The sequence below is a fragment of the Glycine soja genome, chromosome 4 (assembly GCF_004193775.1).
Source record: "Glycine soja cultivar W05 chromosome 4, ASM419377v2, whole genome shotgun sequence".
NCBI classification, from domain to species: Eukaryota; Viridiplantae; Streptophyta; class Magnoliopsida; order Fabales; family Fabaceae; genus Glycine; species Glycine soja.
Window position 1 is genome coordinate 43,726,335 of NC_041005.1, and position 15,615 is coordinate 43,741,949.

At 30.9% G+C, this 15,615-nt stretch overlaps 2 protein-coding genes across 9 annotated transcripts; one reads left to right on the top strand and one right to left on the bottom strand.

The window, feature by feature from the left end:
• On the top strand, positions 1-5,934 carry LOC114409788 (E2F transcription factor-like E2FE). Of its 7 annotated transcripts, XM_028373383.1 has the most exons (10): positions 2-308; positions 383-499; positions 601-678; positions 769-926; positions 993-1,212; positions 1,606-1,673; positions 1,748-1,808; positions 2,336-2,397; positions 2,518-2,911; positions 5,742-5,934. In XM_028373383.1, exons 5-10 carry the CDS (start codon positions 1,176-1,178, stop codon positions 5,813-5,815), a joined length of 696 nt encoding a protein of 231 aa, XP_028229184.1. In that variant the 5' UTR covers positions 2-308; positions 383-499; positions 601-678; positions 769-926; positions 993-1,175; the 3' UTR covers positions 5,816-5,934. The 7 variants fall into 7 exon arrangements, with proteins under 7 accessions (XP_028229178.1, XP_028229179.1, XP_028229184.1 ...); XM_028373377.1 differs by having other exon boundaries at positions 1-308; positions 2,336-2,911; XM_028373378.1 differs by having other exon boundaries at positions 1-308; positions 839-926; positions 2,336-2,911.
• Positions 5,935-8,176: 2,242 nt separating this feature from the next.
• LOC114409787 (mannose-1-phosphate guanyltransferase alpha-like) lies at positions 8,177-13,899 on the bottom strand. Of its 2 annotated transcripts, XM_028373375.1 has the most exons (15): positions 13,597-13,899; positions 13,129-13,226; positions 12,878-12,978; positions 12,712-12,790; positions 12,519-12,579; positions 12,309-12,355; positions 12,127-12,219; positions 11,925-12,015; positions 11,710-11,758; positions 10,649-10,765; positions 10,420-10,567; positions 10,063-10,155; positions 9,915-9,983; positions 8,639-8,681; positions 8,177-8,508 (listed from the first exon to the last, which is right to left on the bottom strand). In XM_028373375.1, the coding sequence occupies exons 1-15, from the start codon at positions 13,652-13,654 to the stop codon at positions 8,408-8,410; spliced, it is 1,248 nt and encodes a 415-aa protein (XP_028229176.1). In that variant the 5' UTR covers positions 13,655-13,899; the 3' UTR covers positions 8,177-8,407. The 2 variants fall into 2 exon arrangements, with proteins under 2 accessions (XP_028229176.1, XP_028229175.1); XM_028373374.1 differs by lacking the exon at positions 13,597-13,899 and having other exon boundaries at positions 13,129-13,305.
• Between the last annotated feature and the right edge of the window lie 1,716 nt (positions 13,900-15,615).

Sequence of the window (15,615 nt, forward strand, 5' to 3'; positions counted from 1 at the left end):
GGTGTCAATTCAGGCTCATGTAGGTCGGGTCGGGCCCGCTTCCCCATCCCTAGGGAAATGTGATGACCTAGCGCCTCCTCAGTCAATTCCCGCTCTTCAACAATTGAAATAGGTCACCCTGCCGCTTCCCCATCCTAGGGAAACGACGTTTCTTTCACTCTCCATCTCTATCCTAACCCATCTATCCTGACTCAAAAATAACAAAAAACGAAAAAAAATCCATCGATTCCCTGCACTTCCATGTCTTCTTTGTCTACGCATCACACCTATAGCCGAAAGCAAAAATCTCTCGGCCTCCTGTGCACCAAGTCTCTCTCTTTCCTTCTCTTTTTAGTTCAATTTAATCGATCGTCTAGTTTTAACGCGCCTCTTGATATTGCAGTTTTTTGAGTTTGTACAACAAGGAAGGTGTGCGATTAATCGGTTTGGATGATGCAGCTTCACGATTAGGAGTAGAAAGACGAAGGATCTACATCGTTAACATTTTAGAGAGTGTGGGGTAGGTTTCTGTTTTATCTTCTCAGACACGACTATGTTAAGTATGCTATTTCTGATTCGATTGCTCACATGTTTGTGGGCGTTTCTTTTTTTTTTTTTCAGGTGCTAGCTAGAAAAGCTAAGAATCAATGTACCTGGAAAGGGTTTTCTGCAATTCATGTAGCCTTGCAAGAACTTAAGGTTTTTCTTGTTTGAAGAATTAAATGTGTTTATTTGACACCAAAATAATTTAAGATTTAACTTTGATCCTAGGGTTCTGATTTTGTATAGGATGAGGGTTTGAAGGACCGATGACTCCAATCCATCCATCCATTAAGTTAGTATTAACCAATTGTTTTAGGTACATGATGATGAGGACGAAGAAGAAACGTTCCCCAACATTAATACTGGGAGTCAGAATGTTATGGTCAAATCCTCCTCCAAGAATGGTATGTTTCAAATTTTTTCCTTTACTTTGGAATATGTAACTGACTCATGGTGTGCATGAATTACAGTTACGTCTAATTGATCCCATGTTGGACTCAATTCATCATCATTCACAATACTATTCCGTTTGTTCATTCAAAAGTACTAAACTTCCGTTCAGCACCATTCCAACCCATTTCCAGACCTGCACTTAAAGAGCAATGGTTGAGTTAATATGTTTTAAGTCTTGATTTGTGATTGTGAATGGATGGATGTTCTTCTGTTTGAGAAAGAACTGCACGCTGTACAGTTACTGATCTCACCCTTCATGCAAGCTTTTCCCTCTTTTATATATTAAAATTAAAATTATAATGGTTTAGATCCATGCATTTTTTTTTACTACTGACCATTCATATGTACTGGTGAAACATACAAATTGTGTTGTTTTTTTGAAGAAAAATAACAGAAGAAGCATTGAGCTGGAAACAAAGGTCTTAAATCTATGACATGCAAGTTGGAGAGATATTGATTATTGACATTATAAAATTTTTTTTGCAAGTAAAAAAAATTGTCAAAAGTTGGTAAAAAAATATTTCATTAGTATTCATTTTCTTTGAAATATGAAACATAAAAGGCAGGTGAGCTATTTACAAATGGAGCATTGTGATATTATGAGTATTGACACTGCTTCACGTTTTGCAGAAAACAGAAGGGAAAAATCTCTGGCATTGCTTACACAGAATTTTGTCAAGCTTTTTGTCTGCTCTAATGTGAGTATCACCAATTTCTTGAACATTTCTTGGACATTCCAATTTGATAACGTGTTAATATGTCGACTTTTCAGTTTGAAATGATCTCCCTTGATGAAGCTGCAAAGTTGTTGCTTGGAAATGCCAATAATAGAAGTGAGTGATACTAAACTCTGGTCTGTTTAGGTAATAGCTTAATAAAACACTTCTTGAACAAGTGCTTATCCTATAAATATTCATGTATAAACTATTTTTATATAAGAGATATAAGAGAAGTGCTATCAACACACTGTTATTGGTTAAAATTTACTTGAACTACAAAATCATGAGCAAGGCTTATTAAATAGAAAGTGGAACTCACAAAATTTGGTGATTTTCAATAAATTTCAGTCAACAGAGAAACTATCATGAGTGTGTTATGGAGTGTGGCTAGCGTTTCTCTTTTATATAAATTGCAAATCCTTTTTATAAGTTATTCTTAAAATTGAAATAAGTTAAAAGACAGTTTATGGACATGTCATGGCTTATTTTTATAAGCTTTCTCAAACACTTACATAAGTGCTTATGTCATAAGTCTAAAAGCTCTTCCAAATACACCTTTATACCTGTTCATTATTCATTGACAATGGAGGAAGAAGCATTTAACTTTCTCAGTCTTTACTTGTATGATTTTTATCTTACAGCAAAAGTTAGACGCCTATACGATATTGCGAACGTTTTATCCTCCATGAACCTAATTGAGAAGGTGATATTCTCCTCAGTTCACTTTAAATTTCCCCATAGAGCATTACAATGGAAGTGTTGCTTTCTGTATTCTGTTCTAATAAATTACAGTAAGCTTATGATGAGTTTACGAAGGTTGCAGACCCATACAACAAACACAAGAAAACCAGCATTTAGGTGGTTGGGTGTGAGAGGGAAAACATGGAGTGAATCAGCTCAGACAAATGTTAAAGAGTCACAGAAAAGGATGTTTGGATCTGACATAACAAACATAAATTTTAAAAGGAAAGTTGATTTGTCCATGGATGGCCAGAACTTTAAAACGCAAAACCAACAGGAAAATATTAGTCCCAGAGCTCAGCTGGAGAAAAAAAGCTTAAAAAAAGATGCAAAACAGACTTCAATGAGCTATCAGTTTGGCCCTTTCGCTCCAGCTTATGTGCACAAAGTTGGAACCTCTGAAAATAATAGTGTGAAACAGGTGCAAGACTGGGAAAGCCTCGCACAGGAGCATCGTCCTCAATATCAAAACCAAGGTTAGAGGTAATTCCTTCTCTGCATTACTTAGATATGGAATTTTGTTTGGTATATATTTGTATTTCTGCATGAGAGTAAATGTACTAGATGTAAATAATTTCCCCTTCCTTTACATATTCTTTTGGGGAAAAAAATTAGTAGGCTCATTTTTGTTTTTTGTTTGAATTATGACAATGAATATAATTAACAAGTTTTATATGCCAATGAGGAACAACGTGTAGTCGTACTAGATGTAAATATTTTCCCCTCCATTTACATACTGTTTTGGGAAAAAATAGCCGTAGGCTCAATTATGTGTTTTGTTTGAATTATGACAATGAATGTGAGTATGACTTGGCAAGTGCAAAGTTGCAATTTTATTAGCCAATGTGGAACAAAGATAATTGTACTAGATGTAAATATTTTCCTCTCCATTTTACATATTCTTTTGGAAAAATTTGTAGGCTCAATTATGTGTTTTGTTTGAACTATGACAATGAAGGTAACTTACCAAGTTTTATTAGCCAATGTGGAACAAAGTGTAATTGTACTAGATGTAAATGTTTTCCACTCCATTTACATATTCTTTTTGGGAAAGAAATTTGTAGGCTCAATTATGTGTTTTGTGTGGATTATGACAATGAGTGTGACTTACCAAGTGTAAAGTTGCAATTTTATTTGCCAATGTGGAACAAAGCTTACAACTTGACTAATACTGTATTTATTTTCTTCTGAAAAGTGAAAACATGCTTTCTTGTTTCTCCAAATTTCATTTAAATTTACTTACATATTTCAGAATCACAAATCTGCGTGACATCTCAATCATGCTTAACCTTTTGAAATAGAATCAAATTTATATATGTACTATGTTTATAACTAAAGTCTAATTTTTATTTCTTGAAAATTGTTCTGTCTATTCGTTTACTACCATTAGATAAGCTAACCTTTAATTTTTCCTCCTCCTGTGGGGGGGAACGACCAAATGGGGGCATTTTTTTTTGTTAATTATCATTTGGGATTGTTTTGACTTTTATATTTTTTTATAAGTTGTAGGCCATTTTTTTTTTGTTTTCACGACTTTATCATTTAGTTTTTTTATTTTTTTATAGAAGTCGTAAATTCATTTATGACTTCTTTTTTTTCCGTATATTTTTATAAAAAAATTATAAATAAATTTTTAATTTAATTATTTATTAAAGAAATCTTTTTTTTTATTTTACCTTTTTAATTTTATTTAATATTTTGTATATATTTTTTACATAATTTTATTTAATATTTTCTATATTTTTTGAATATTGTTTTATTTAATATATTTTCTAAACTTTTTAAATGGTTTTATTTAATATTTTATTTAATATATTTTCTATATATATATATATTTTTTTTTAATATTATCTATATTTTTATATATTATTTTATTTAATATATTTATTGTATTTAATATTTTCTATATTTTTTTACTTAAGGATTATTATTTGTTTTGTAAATTAAAAAAATAATGCAAAAGACACCCCAAATTTAAAAAGACTTAAATTTAAATGATGGGACAAGATGGTACTTTGATGTGCAATGGCAGTCAATTGAGTACCAAAATATTTTTCATTGTTGAAAAAAATTTAATATAAAAAATATATTAAATAAAATAATATACCAAAAGTTAAGAAAATTTTAAATAAAACCATTTTAAAAAATTTAGAAAACATGTTAAATAAAACAATATTTAAAAAATATAAAACAATATTAAATAAAACTATGTAAAAAAATATATACAAAATTATTTCTAATTTTTTAAAAAATATACTAAAAAAATAGAAGTTGTAAATTAATTTATGACCTCTATAAAAAAATTAAATAAAACCTAAATGACTTTAAAGTTGTAAAAACAAAAAACAATTAGCCTACGACTTAGAAGTTGTAAATTTAAATAAAAATTTAATTGAAGTTGTAAAATATTTTACGATTTCAGTTTTAAAAAAATACAACTTTCAACTCAAAAAGTAGTAACATTCATTGTGCTCTTGATTCAATAAAGATGACTTGCATCACCCTTCAGGAGGATTGATAGGTTGCTGAAACATAAAACTATGGTTGAAATATTTTTATTGGCAAAACTATGGTGGAAATAGTGGCTAAGGTGCTACTTGATAGGGACCAAACGCTACAACAACTCAAGTGCCATCTCCATCACACTCAACAAAGCTAGAAATATTGTTATTTCTAACTGTAGGCATCTCACCTTTGTAGAAAGGGTCAAGTTTATAGCTTGAAAGATCAAACTTAAGCTATTCCCATTTCCCAAGGGTACTTTGGCCCTTTTCGAATAAACTCTTACATAGGTTATGACATTCAATTGTTTGATTGCAGAATAATTTACCTGTATTCCATTTTCTTATATGATATTACCCGTTAGTTAGTTATGTTAGAAGAGGAATAGACCTAATCAATTGCATGGTCATTCTTTCTACAACTAGATTGATAAAACTTACGAAGAATCACACAACAAAACCTAGTTGTTGTAGTTGGAGTGTCCAAGACCTTATAAATTCTACATTGAAAATGGAATACCTAGTTGTTGTAAGACTAAGTCCTACACCTTACAAAGATCCTAACATTCCACAACGAATTAGCTTAATCAATCTACCGACTTTAAGATTGAAGTTTAGTTCGGGGAAATACATTAAATAAGTTTGGGCTTGGGTGTACAAGTATAGATCTCTACTTTTTGTAGTATTGACAAATTATGGTAGGAAAATTGGTTGTTATATGACATTTCTATTTGCCATCTTACCATCATTTGAATTTATTTTTCAAAATTCAATTAATTTGACGATTGAGTTTCTTATGATGCAGCTTTGAAAGATCTATTCTCTCACTACATGGAAGCATGGAAATCTTGGTACTCTGAAGCTGCTAAAACTTTATAATTGACTTGTCCAAAGTCAGTCAGATAATTGCAGCTTTCTAAAAAAAGAAATGATCCATTACTGAACGTGTGTTTTACATGCTTTAGTGTATTCTCAATAGAAAAGGATCCATTGTTGAATTCATGTTCTCCATGCTTTAGCGTATTGCTGCCGTATGCCGATTTTGTAAATTATAAATTATTGTTAACATGACTTTTAAGATAATTTTATTAAAATTAATAATTAATAATTGATCATAAATAATGGTTTCTGATTGTATGTTTACACTTTCAATTCATAGTTGTTTTGGATTACAAAGTTTGTTGGGTGTTAAAAGGTTTGAATTAGGGGTAACAAAGCATGATGAACCTACTAGATTCATATGCCTAGCTAATCTTGCTTAACACACCAAGTTGGTGAGTCAAAGGTAGGTTGTGGTTGGTTGATCCAATGCATTTTTTTGTTAAAAATTTGTTTACCTTTCTAAGACACCGGAACCTATTTCCCGGAAAGTGATGCAAATGTTGCAATTTTTTGAGTGATTTTTAGTCTAACAAATTGTTTAATTCACCCTAGGCCTTCTACCTTCACGTGGCATTGCTCTGTCAGGCTTTCGTCCATTGTAGAAAATTCCCACTACTGCCTCCTGTAGGAGTGTAGGCTGTGTCTTAGTTCCAGTGTGGCTGATCATCGTCTTGGTCTCTTGGATCAAGATTATTGCCTTGGAAAGCTATTGTCTCGCCAACTAGTTATTGTCTCGCCAACTAGTTAATCAGACGCGAACTCCTCAGGCGGATTCCTCCAAACTATCATTAAAGATTAGTAAAACTATATTTTATTTTTACAGAAATCAAATTGATATAAATTTTTTTAAAGATAAAATTAATATTTTTCAAATTTTATATGTATTTTAAACATATCTTACCTTAAAATTTTTATTAGGGTTTCATTGTTGTTCATAACTTGTATTGAGATTGATTGATCAGAAATTTATAATAAATTATGGATGAATGAATTAGTATTTTTTTTAATAAATATTTGACGGGTTTGATGGGTCAATTCACTATTTTATGTCTTCCAACTCATTTTTAACCGTGGGTCAATCTAACTTGCCTTGCTTAAAGTGGTAGCTTGAATCTAAGGGATTATTTTTACTAAATTGTTGTAATTCACTTTAAAAATATCAAACTAATGTAGTTTTTGTAAAAAAAAAAAAAATACTATTATAGGGTAAGTTGTATTTAATGAGTACAACCTTTTTTTCTCTCTCAATTTAAATGAACATTTAATCACAAGCACAATCAAATGCATTTTTCTTTGAGTAGAAACAATAGTTATAATTTTTCACTCATGCTCAAAAGGCATAGGATAAATGTTTATGGTGTAACATGGTTAAGTGTTACAATATGAATACATATATTCTAAGAGGAAGGAAAACTAACCCTTAAGGACCCAATAAGACTTTGCCACCAAAATATTTTATATTATGATGCAGGGTTATTTGTTAGACACATGAAAAGAGGACAATGCTTCATGTTCATGGAGAGTGGCTGCTGCTTGATATCTATGACGAGAAACTAAAGCAACTCCAGTTCATCTAAAATGGAATGATGGTGGACGTGTCACTTGGGACAATGACATGTTCTGATGGAATAAGTGAAATGTAGCAGTCTAAGAAGACGAACTTGAGAAGCCAAATCTACCACAAAATGGATGAAGCCAGTATCTGTGGTGAAAACAAAGATAAGGAGGGAAAACCCCTCACTACTCCATAGGAAGCTTCATAAAGTTGTATTTGAAGGAGATGCTTATTCAGAAAACTCTGCAGAATTGCTTTCTGAAGAACCTGCTGATGAAGCCCCAGAAAAATAATAGCATTCTGAAGTTCAGAACAAGGATACTTGAATTGAAATAATTATTGAGGCATTGGCTCAGCTTACACTTTCTCAAAAAATTGAAGAATCCAGCCCATCACCATCTTTGTAGAAAATAAAAGATTAACAAGGCATTGAAGATGCTTCTAAAGTTCTTCAGAAGGAAATTGTAGAGACTGTTCTGAAGTTTCAAAGGAACAACAACTGAATGTAGATGCTGCTGATGAGTTGACAATTGAGGCTTGTGATCATAATGCAATTATTCTTTATTCAAGGATCAGCATTAGTTGGAAAAGAGAAATTTCACTTTCTGTTCCTAAAATTTTTATTTAGGAATTAAAAGTGAGATAAAAGACATAATTAACTGTTTTTTTAAATTCTGTAAATAACTAAATCTAATCCTTGAACTGCTCATGGGCTCGTATGGGATGCTGTTGTGTTTCTTACGCTAATTTGGCAGTTATGATGTCATATACTCATATATGCCCCTTTTGCACAATAGAATATATTTATACCACACTTAATACTTGATATACTTTCATTTCTTTATTAAAATAGCAATGTTGATGTGTGTGTACAAGTACAACAATGAATATTTTGCTCCGAAAACAGTCAATTTTGAGACAAAAATCGATTATATCCACTGTTTTGGGGCCTCCAAACTAGATATTAAAACATAAGTCACTGCAAATACAATCAAAAGGAAAATAGAAAGCCAACAATGGGAGCTGTGGAGGTTCTATAAAAGAATCTCATCCTGAACACCCACATTTAGGGTCTTATGTGGCAGAATAATGCTATTAAAAACCACTACCTCATCCTCAACAGTCACAGATTCACCTGGTCTCAGCAAGAGAACAAGAATTGCGTAGTTAGTAATTTAACTTTGCCTTTTCATACTTCTCCATAAAAATACAAAATAGTAATAAATAAATAAGAGACAAAATGTAGACAAGGTTAAGAAAGGTACCAAGTATTGTGACCCCGAGCTTTGCATTGTAATCTCCACTAGCCTGATTTAATTTATCCAATTTAGCAAACAAATTGCCAATAAAATCAAAGTATTTACCAAAAAAAAGAAATCAAATGTAAAGATAGAAAATGACAATGTAAGCACAACAAGTAGCATAATTGATAAATGCTTTAGTTGGTGACATTACCCTCAAGATGGGTGAAAATGTAAGAGGCTGCTAAAGGGTAAATCTATGCCAGTTCAGGGCCTATATGTTTACTTCCTCAAGGTTGTTATACAATACTTAAGAAAGTAATTAAATGGGAAATATACAGGAATAGACAAAACTTAGGTGTAATTTTTTGGGAGTTTTTGGGTTATTCTCTCATTAAATTAGAGTTTTATTTTGGTAATATGCAAAATAAAGATTGACATTTAAAGTCAGCACTGGTTACTGAGGAAAAACTTTAATTCTAATAGAAAAACAACACCCAAAACACCTTGCACCACTATTTTGTCAAAAAGTAATTGTATTGAACTATATAACCCTTTATTAAGTAAATTAATCATACCAATCTTGGCTCAAAAAAAATAAAAAATCATACCAATCTTCTCTCACTTATTAAAATCAAGCGTAAAGTTAGTAAAAAGAGTAATTAATGACTCATTAATTTTCTATAATGACATTAAAATGGGACAATGAAAATTTTCTAATGGGACTGATAAAAGTGGACAGTGAGAGTATAGTTTCCTAGTTTTCATCATGAAAGATGACTCCCAAAGCACAACAAGCAACAACTGAAATCGTAGGGCAGTGACAACAACCATGATTTGAAGAATAGATGGGACGAATAAACTCATCCAAACTCAGATTTTTATCCTCTTCTGATGTCAAACTAGTAATAACTGTGATGGTTAAATTCATATTAAAATTATATGCTGATAATGCCAATAGTTTAAATATATCTTTGATGAAAACGAAAACCAAATCAGCCAAGGATTCTTTTTTAATTAATTGACATTTAAGTCTCCAAGTGTGTGCTTTAAGACTATGCATAATGGTATATTGCTATATGATCTGATAATAGACCAAGTGATACTAAAAAATGTATAGACGTGATATAAAATGCTTGTCATACAGGTAAATACATGTTTTCTAGTTAATGAGATGGGAATGCATCATTATAACTGTTTCTGAGCAATCTTGAGAGCTATAGATAAGTAGCAGGAAATACAATACATGCATTTTAGATGGTGGAACAGTTTAATTAAATATTAAAATTTCTAAACTTGCCTCAACACAGGCCCATCGACCAATAGATGATTTCCATCCAACAATTGCATGACCAACAAGAGCATTTTCCTGTAAGATGAAATAGAAATATAAAAAATTGAGCTCCAAAAATACTCATGCATTTCAAACCAATTAACTGTACACCTGCCTTGATTTCAACGTCATCAAGGATGATACAATGTTTGAGCCTTGCACCAGCTCCTATACGAGCATTTGCAGATATTGACACACTTGGACCAATCTGTTCAATAACATTTACAAAAGTCATTTATCATGTGGTATCTAAATGTCATCTACAATTTCTTCTCTTATTCTTCTTCATTTTTTTTGGGGACCAACATGAATAAAATTCAATAGGAAAATTGCATACATCATGCATCAAAAGTACAAATAATATCCTTAAGCTGTTGCAAAATTTAAAATTAGTACTATATCATGACTGAAACAAAGAAACAAAGATGATTGTGAACACCTCTAGTTAGTAATCAAGGAAAAACAGATTCACCTTAGCAGATGGATGCACTTTCGCTGATGGGTGAATATAAACATCACCAGTGATGCTGGCTTTCTTAATACCATCTCCATTTGCTAATAAATGGGGGGATGTGTAACGAAATTGGGCAAGATACAAGCCGGAACATTTTATGGACATCCTACAAGCATTAAGTCAACACATGAAGATAATTGCTCATGAAGGAAATGATGAAAATATGTAACATATTACTCAGGCTTACCCCGGAGTTTTGATTTGTTCCCAAAAGTCATTGGTTTCATAAATGTACAACTGCTTCTTCCCCGCAAGAGGTGAGAGGATATCTTGATCCAATCTGACATAATTGACTGGAAGACTCCTGCAGCAGAACTCTTCAGAATCAGCTGATACAATAAACCTTGTAAAGTACCCTTATTCTCATGCCGTATGTGTATTTATTTATTTAAATCAATATTTCTTCCAAATGCTTCTAAGTTGCACCAAAAGCACACAATATATATGCAAGGTATAATTATAAATGGCTTTGAAATAAGAAGAAAGACAATTCTTCAGATGCAGGAAAAGCAACATGGATCCTGAGGTGGCCCTGAAAATATGACTTAGGTATGCAAGACCAGAATTATTAAACCCCTAATTTAATAGTTTTTTGACAACTTTTGGTAAGATCACAAGTTATCCTCACACTATTTGGGCGTTGCCGCCCTGGTCACAAGTTGCTTCTGGTGGATTTTGAACCCTCTGCATTGCAAGTAAAATCCACCCAAAAAAAGACAAGTTCCAAAAGGCACAATACTATTATGCATGATTAACAAGAAAGCATATTATAACTTCATATCAGAAATACTATTTCTGACCAAATATGTAACGTATGCTAAATTTTCGGAAATAAACTCAAGGCAATAGACCATATGATCAACTAGGTTAGAAGTAATAACTTTTAAAATTCCTTTTCATACTTTATTTCTTCATTCAGGTAGGATCATGTTGGAAATATTTCCAAGTGATATAATTTCCAATTTTAACTTTGCTTATGTTGGGAGTCAATAGGTGCAGGAAGCTCATCCTCAAATGCTTTTTCTGTGACAAATGACGAGCTTGACCAAGTGAACAGACCATTATTGATCAGCAATTAATTTCAACAATTATTTGTCAGCTTCAATAAATGTTATATATTGAATATATCGAAAAGTCAAGTGTAAGCATACTACAGGGTTCCTTGACTAGAATTTAAGCTTCAGCTCATCGCATGAATTTCTCTAGTAGATGTCATTAATGATCTTTTGACTATTCATAAGTACAAACCTTGTGTCTGGCTGCATTGCTTCAAAGCTGGAGACACGTCTTAGATTAGCTGCCAAAAAAAGAGTTAACATACAATAGGACAAACTCCAGTTATCTTCAATTACTTATATCCAGAATAATGAAATAAAATGAACATTTTCACATTTTGAAGTTAAATGTCAAGTCAATTTTTTTGAAAACAATCCATATGGTCCAGTCTAAGATATCTAACTGACCTCTGTCTTTCCGTTGAGTAGAAACACCCTCAATGGCTGTAAAGATATTGGGTGTAAATATGTACACACCGCAGTTTATTCGATCACTTACCTACATTCATGTAAGCTAAAAGTGAAAGACAGTAAACAATAACAGGGAGGAGAAGATAAATTTTCAAATTTTAGTTAAGTAATTCAAGGCATAACCACATGATTAACATACAAAAGTTTCAGGTTTCTCTGTGTAATGCAATAGTTCATTAGTGGTTGGATCAGCTACTAATTCCCCGAACTCGCTCGCTGACTCTGCAGAAACCTTCAAAAGGGGGAAGGAATAAAAAATAAAATTGGATGCTAATCAATAAAAATTAATGGTAAAAATACAGTGTGCATGTATTCTCCAACCTTCACAACTAGTATTGTTCCCATCCCACCATATCTTCTGTGAGCATCTGCAAGTATTGATGGAAGAAAAAGCAGCAATTAATTGTTGCTGTAGTCACATAACAGTTAAGAGATATCAAGGAACCTCAAGGTTACTATTCAGCAAAGAAACTCCGGCATCAAACAGTTGCAAGTAGAAGAAAATATAATCTATTTCAGAACAGAAATTACCCAGCATATCTGGCAGTGGAAAACTGCAGCATACATCACAGTTCAGCAAGAAAATATGTGACTGCCATACAAAACATGATCAACACTATAAAAACACATATAACACAACAGCAAAACTTGCTGAACACACAATCACATGTAAGAAAGTTTCTTAGAATCAAGCATGGACAAAGTCATAGGTAAAGAAAAGAACCGGATCCTCTTCCATGATCAGATCTCTAAAATGATAAAGACCACCTGCCGAACCATGTGGCCTATCTTCCTTCAAGTATCTAATATTACAGCACAAATGACATAAGTGACCAATCTTAAGTGAAAAAAAGTTTGAAAAAGATGATTAGAAAGAAAAGACAACACACCTAACAGGGACTTTAAGCTCATTTGAGATAGAAGATACATATAAGGCAAATTCACGTTCCTCGTAGAAACCAAGCAGATAAATCTGAGCCAAATTAGGAATCTGGTACACAAACAACAGTTAGTTACTTGCCAGATTATATATAAATACATGACATGACATGACATCATTTATTATTATTATTATTATTATTATTATTACTGTTATATTTAAAAAAAAAAAAAATTCAGAATGGTGTCCAATTGTGTATACCCTTTTACAAGCAGAAATTGGATGATGAACCATGGGTTGTCCTGCTAATGGAAAAAGTGGCTTGGGTATGTTGAACGACAATGGCCGGAATCTAGTACCTGTGAATGCAAACATAACAACAAGAAGTATGGAATCATTATCAAGCATAGATAAATGAAGCATTCTCCAAAATCACGTCAAGATACCAGTTAACGTGATTTTAAGTAAATGTTCACAAATTTAATTTCAAGAATTGATTCTGAGTTGAAATTTTGCATTGAATAAAAAAATTTAACTGAGTTTCACTGCTAAGTTGCCTTTACAACCAAAATATCCAAACATAAATTACATCGTTTCGAAATCAATTTTGTCAATGCGTGTGGTCTCAACTGAAGAGACTAACAGGGGGAAGTGAAATTAGTGAATAGTGTGGAATGGTGAAGTGGCATTGAGTGAAGCAAAATTGTGCTATGAATGAAATGTAATTACCTTTAGTGGGTCCTCCAACCATGATCACAGCGACGACCCTCTCATTTGCAGCTACCATTTTGGCTAACAGAGAGAAATTAACAGTTAAGACGCGAGAGAAGAGAAGAAAGAAGGTTGAGTTTCAGAGTTCAGAATGAGGTCACTTGAGTTTATTGGAATTTTTGGAATTTGGGTTTGTCGCAGAGAGACACAGAGAGAGAGATAGTGACGAACAAAATATCTGAAACTGCAATGTAGTTTCGTTTTTCGGGGCTTAGATTAGATTTAGATGAGGTTGTGTTGTGTTGAATTTGTACATCAGATCACAAGTTTCGTTGTCGGTACATATAAAGCACATAATGACACAACTCAGTAAATTACACTGTTAGCTTTGCGTGTTTCATTTCCTGCTTATTTTTTTATTATTTGTAATTCAGTTGGTAAGCTCACTGAATTTGTGGAAAATATCAGTTCGAATCTTACAAAATTCATTTTTGAATCTGACTAAATTTTGATAAATGATTAGTTGTATAACCAATCCAAAAGTTTGTAGGAATATTTTGTGATATCACTAAACCTAAAGTCTTATTTACGACAATATCACATAAATAAAAAAAGAATAAAAGACAGATATTATGTCTGTTTACAAAACTCGAGTAGATCCTTTGGTTTTGTTTCTTTTCACTGAGTTTATTTACTTTGACAGTGTTACACTTATGCTGTATAACACTCATACAACATTTTAATAAGTTATTGGCAAATATTAGTCAAGATACTGATTGAGAAAAATAATTACAAATATTTATTAAAAACATTTATTATATTAAAATTTAAATTTTAAATAGTTAATATATTAGATTCTCCTTAACTAATAATTAACTGAAAAAGTTATTAAATACAAAATTTTTCTCAGATTATAATCCAGATCACAAGAATAAGTTATTGGCAAATGTTAATCAAGACACTAATCGAGAAAATAATAATTAAAAATATTTATTATATTAAATTTTATTTTTAAATAATTATATGAAAAAATTTATACAATGACACACAATCCCACAATTACAAATTATTATATATAATAAGTTTACTATTTTTACATTAGTTATCTTAAAACTCTTATAAAAGGTGAGCATTCAACTATAATTTTATTTGATAAATGTTTGCATAACAAAAATTTATTATTATAAATAAATTTTTAAATACATGTATTATTTTCTGATAATGTGTAACGTGATGTGACACTAATTGAGAAAATAATAATTAAAAATATTTATCAAAAACAATTATATATTAAACTTTCTTTCACTCATAAAAAATATAAAAATTTATTTTTAACATGCAAAATTTAAATTTAAATTATTATTATTGTAATATTTTTAAAGTAAAATTATTTGAATAATTATAATTTCAAAAAATTTATATAATTTGTTTATAATTTTACGAAAATTAACTGCATAAATAAAATATATTTTGTATAATTTAGTTAAAACTAATTTTTTTATAATTTTAAAAATAAATTATTTTTTTAGCAAACTTATATGTAATTTTAATGAAATAATAATTTTCTTATTTGAAAAAAATTTATATTATATATTATCATTATTTAATTTATTACCTGTGTACTAAAATTAAAAAGAATTAAAACTTATCATATATCCTATCATATCTTGACAAAACATGGTTTACTATTTCTTTCACAATTATCCTTGCTGCATTGAGGAGCTGCAAAATCTTGTGTTCAAATAGTGATATCATTATTAATGTTTTGATCGTCGTATGTCACCTAATTCATTTTTTGTGTAAATAAAATAAAGTGTTCAATAAACTAAAAATTTCAGAAATGGATTATATTCTCCTAAAAAAAAGAAATGGATTATATTTATAATGCAAAAAGATGAAAGTATTTGAAAATAATCATATATGCAATTTTTTTAATTGAGTTATAGTAACATTTTAAAATTATATTTCACTGTTATCTAAATAAAAATATATAGCTCACTTTTTACTTGGACTGGGGACTTAGGGAAGAAAACAAGA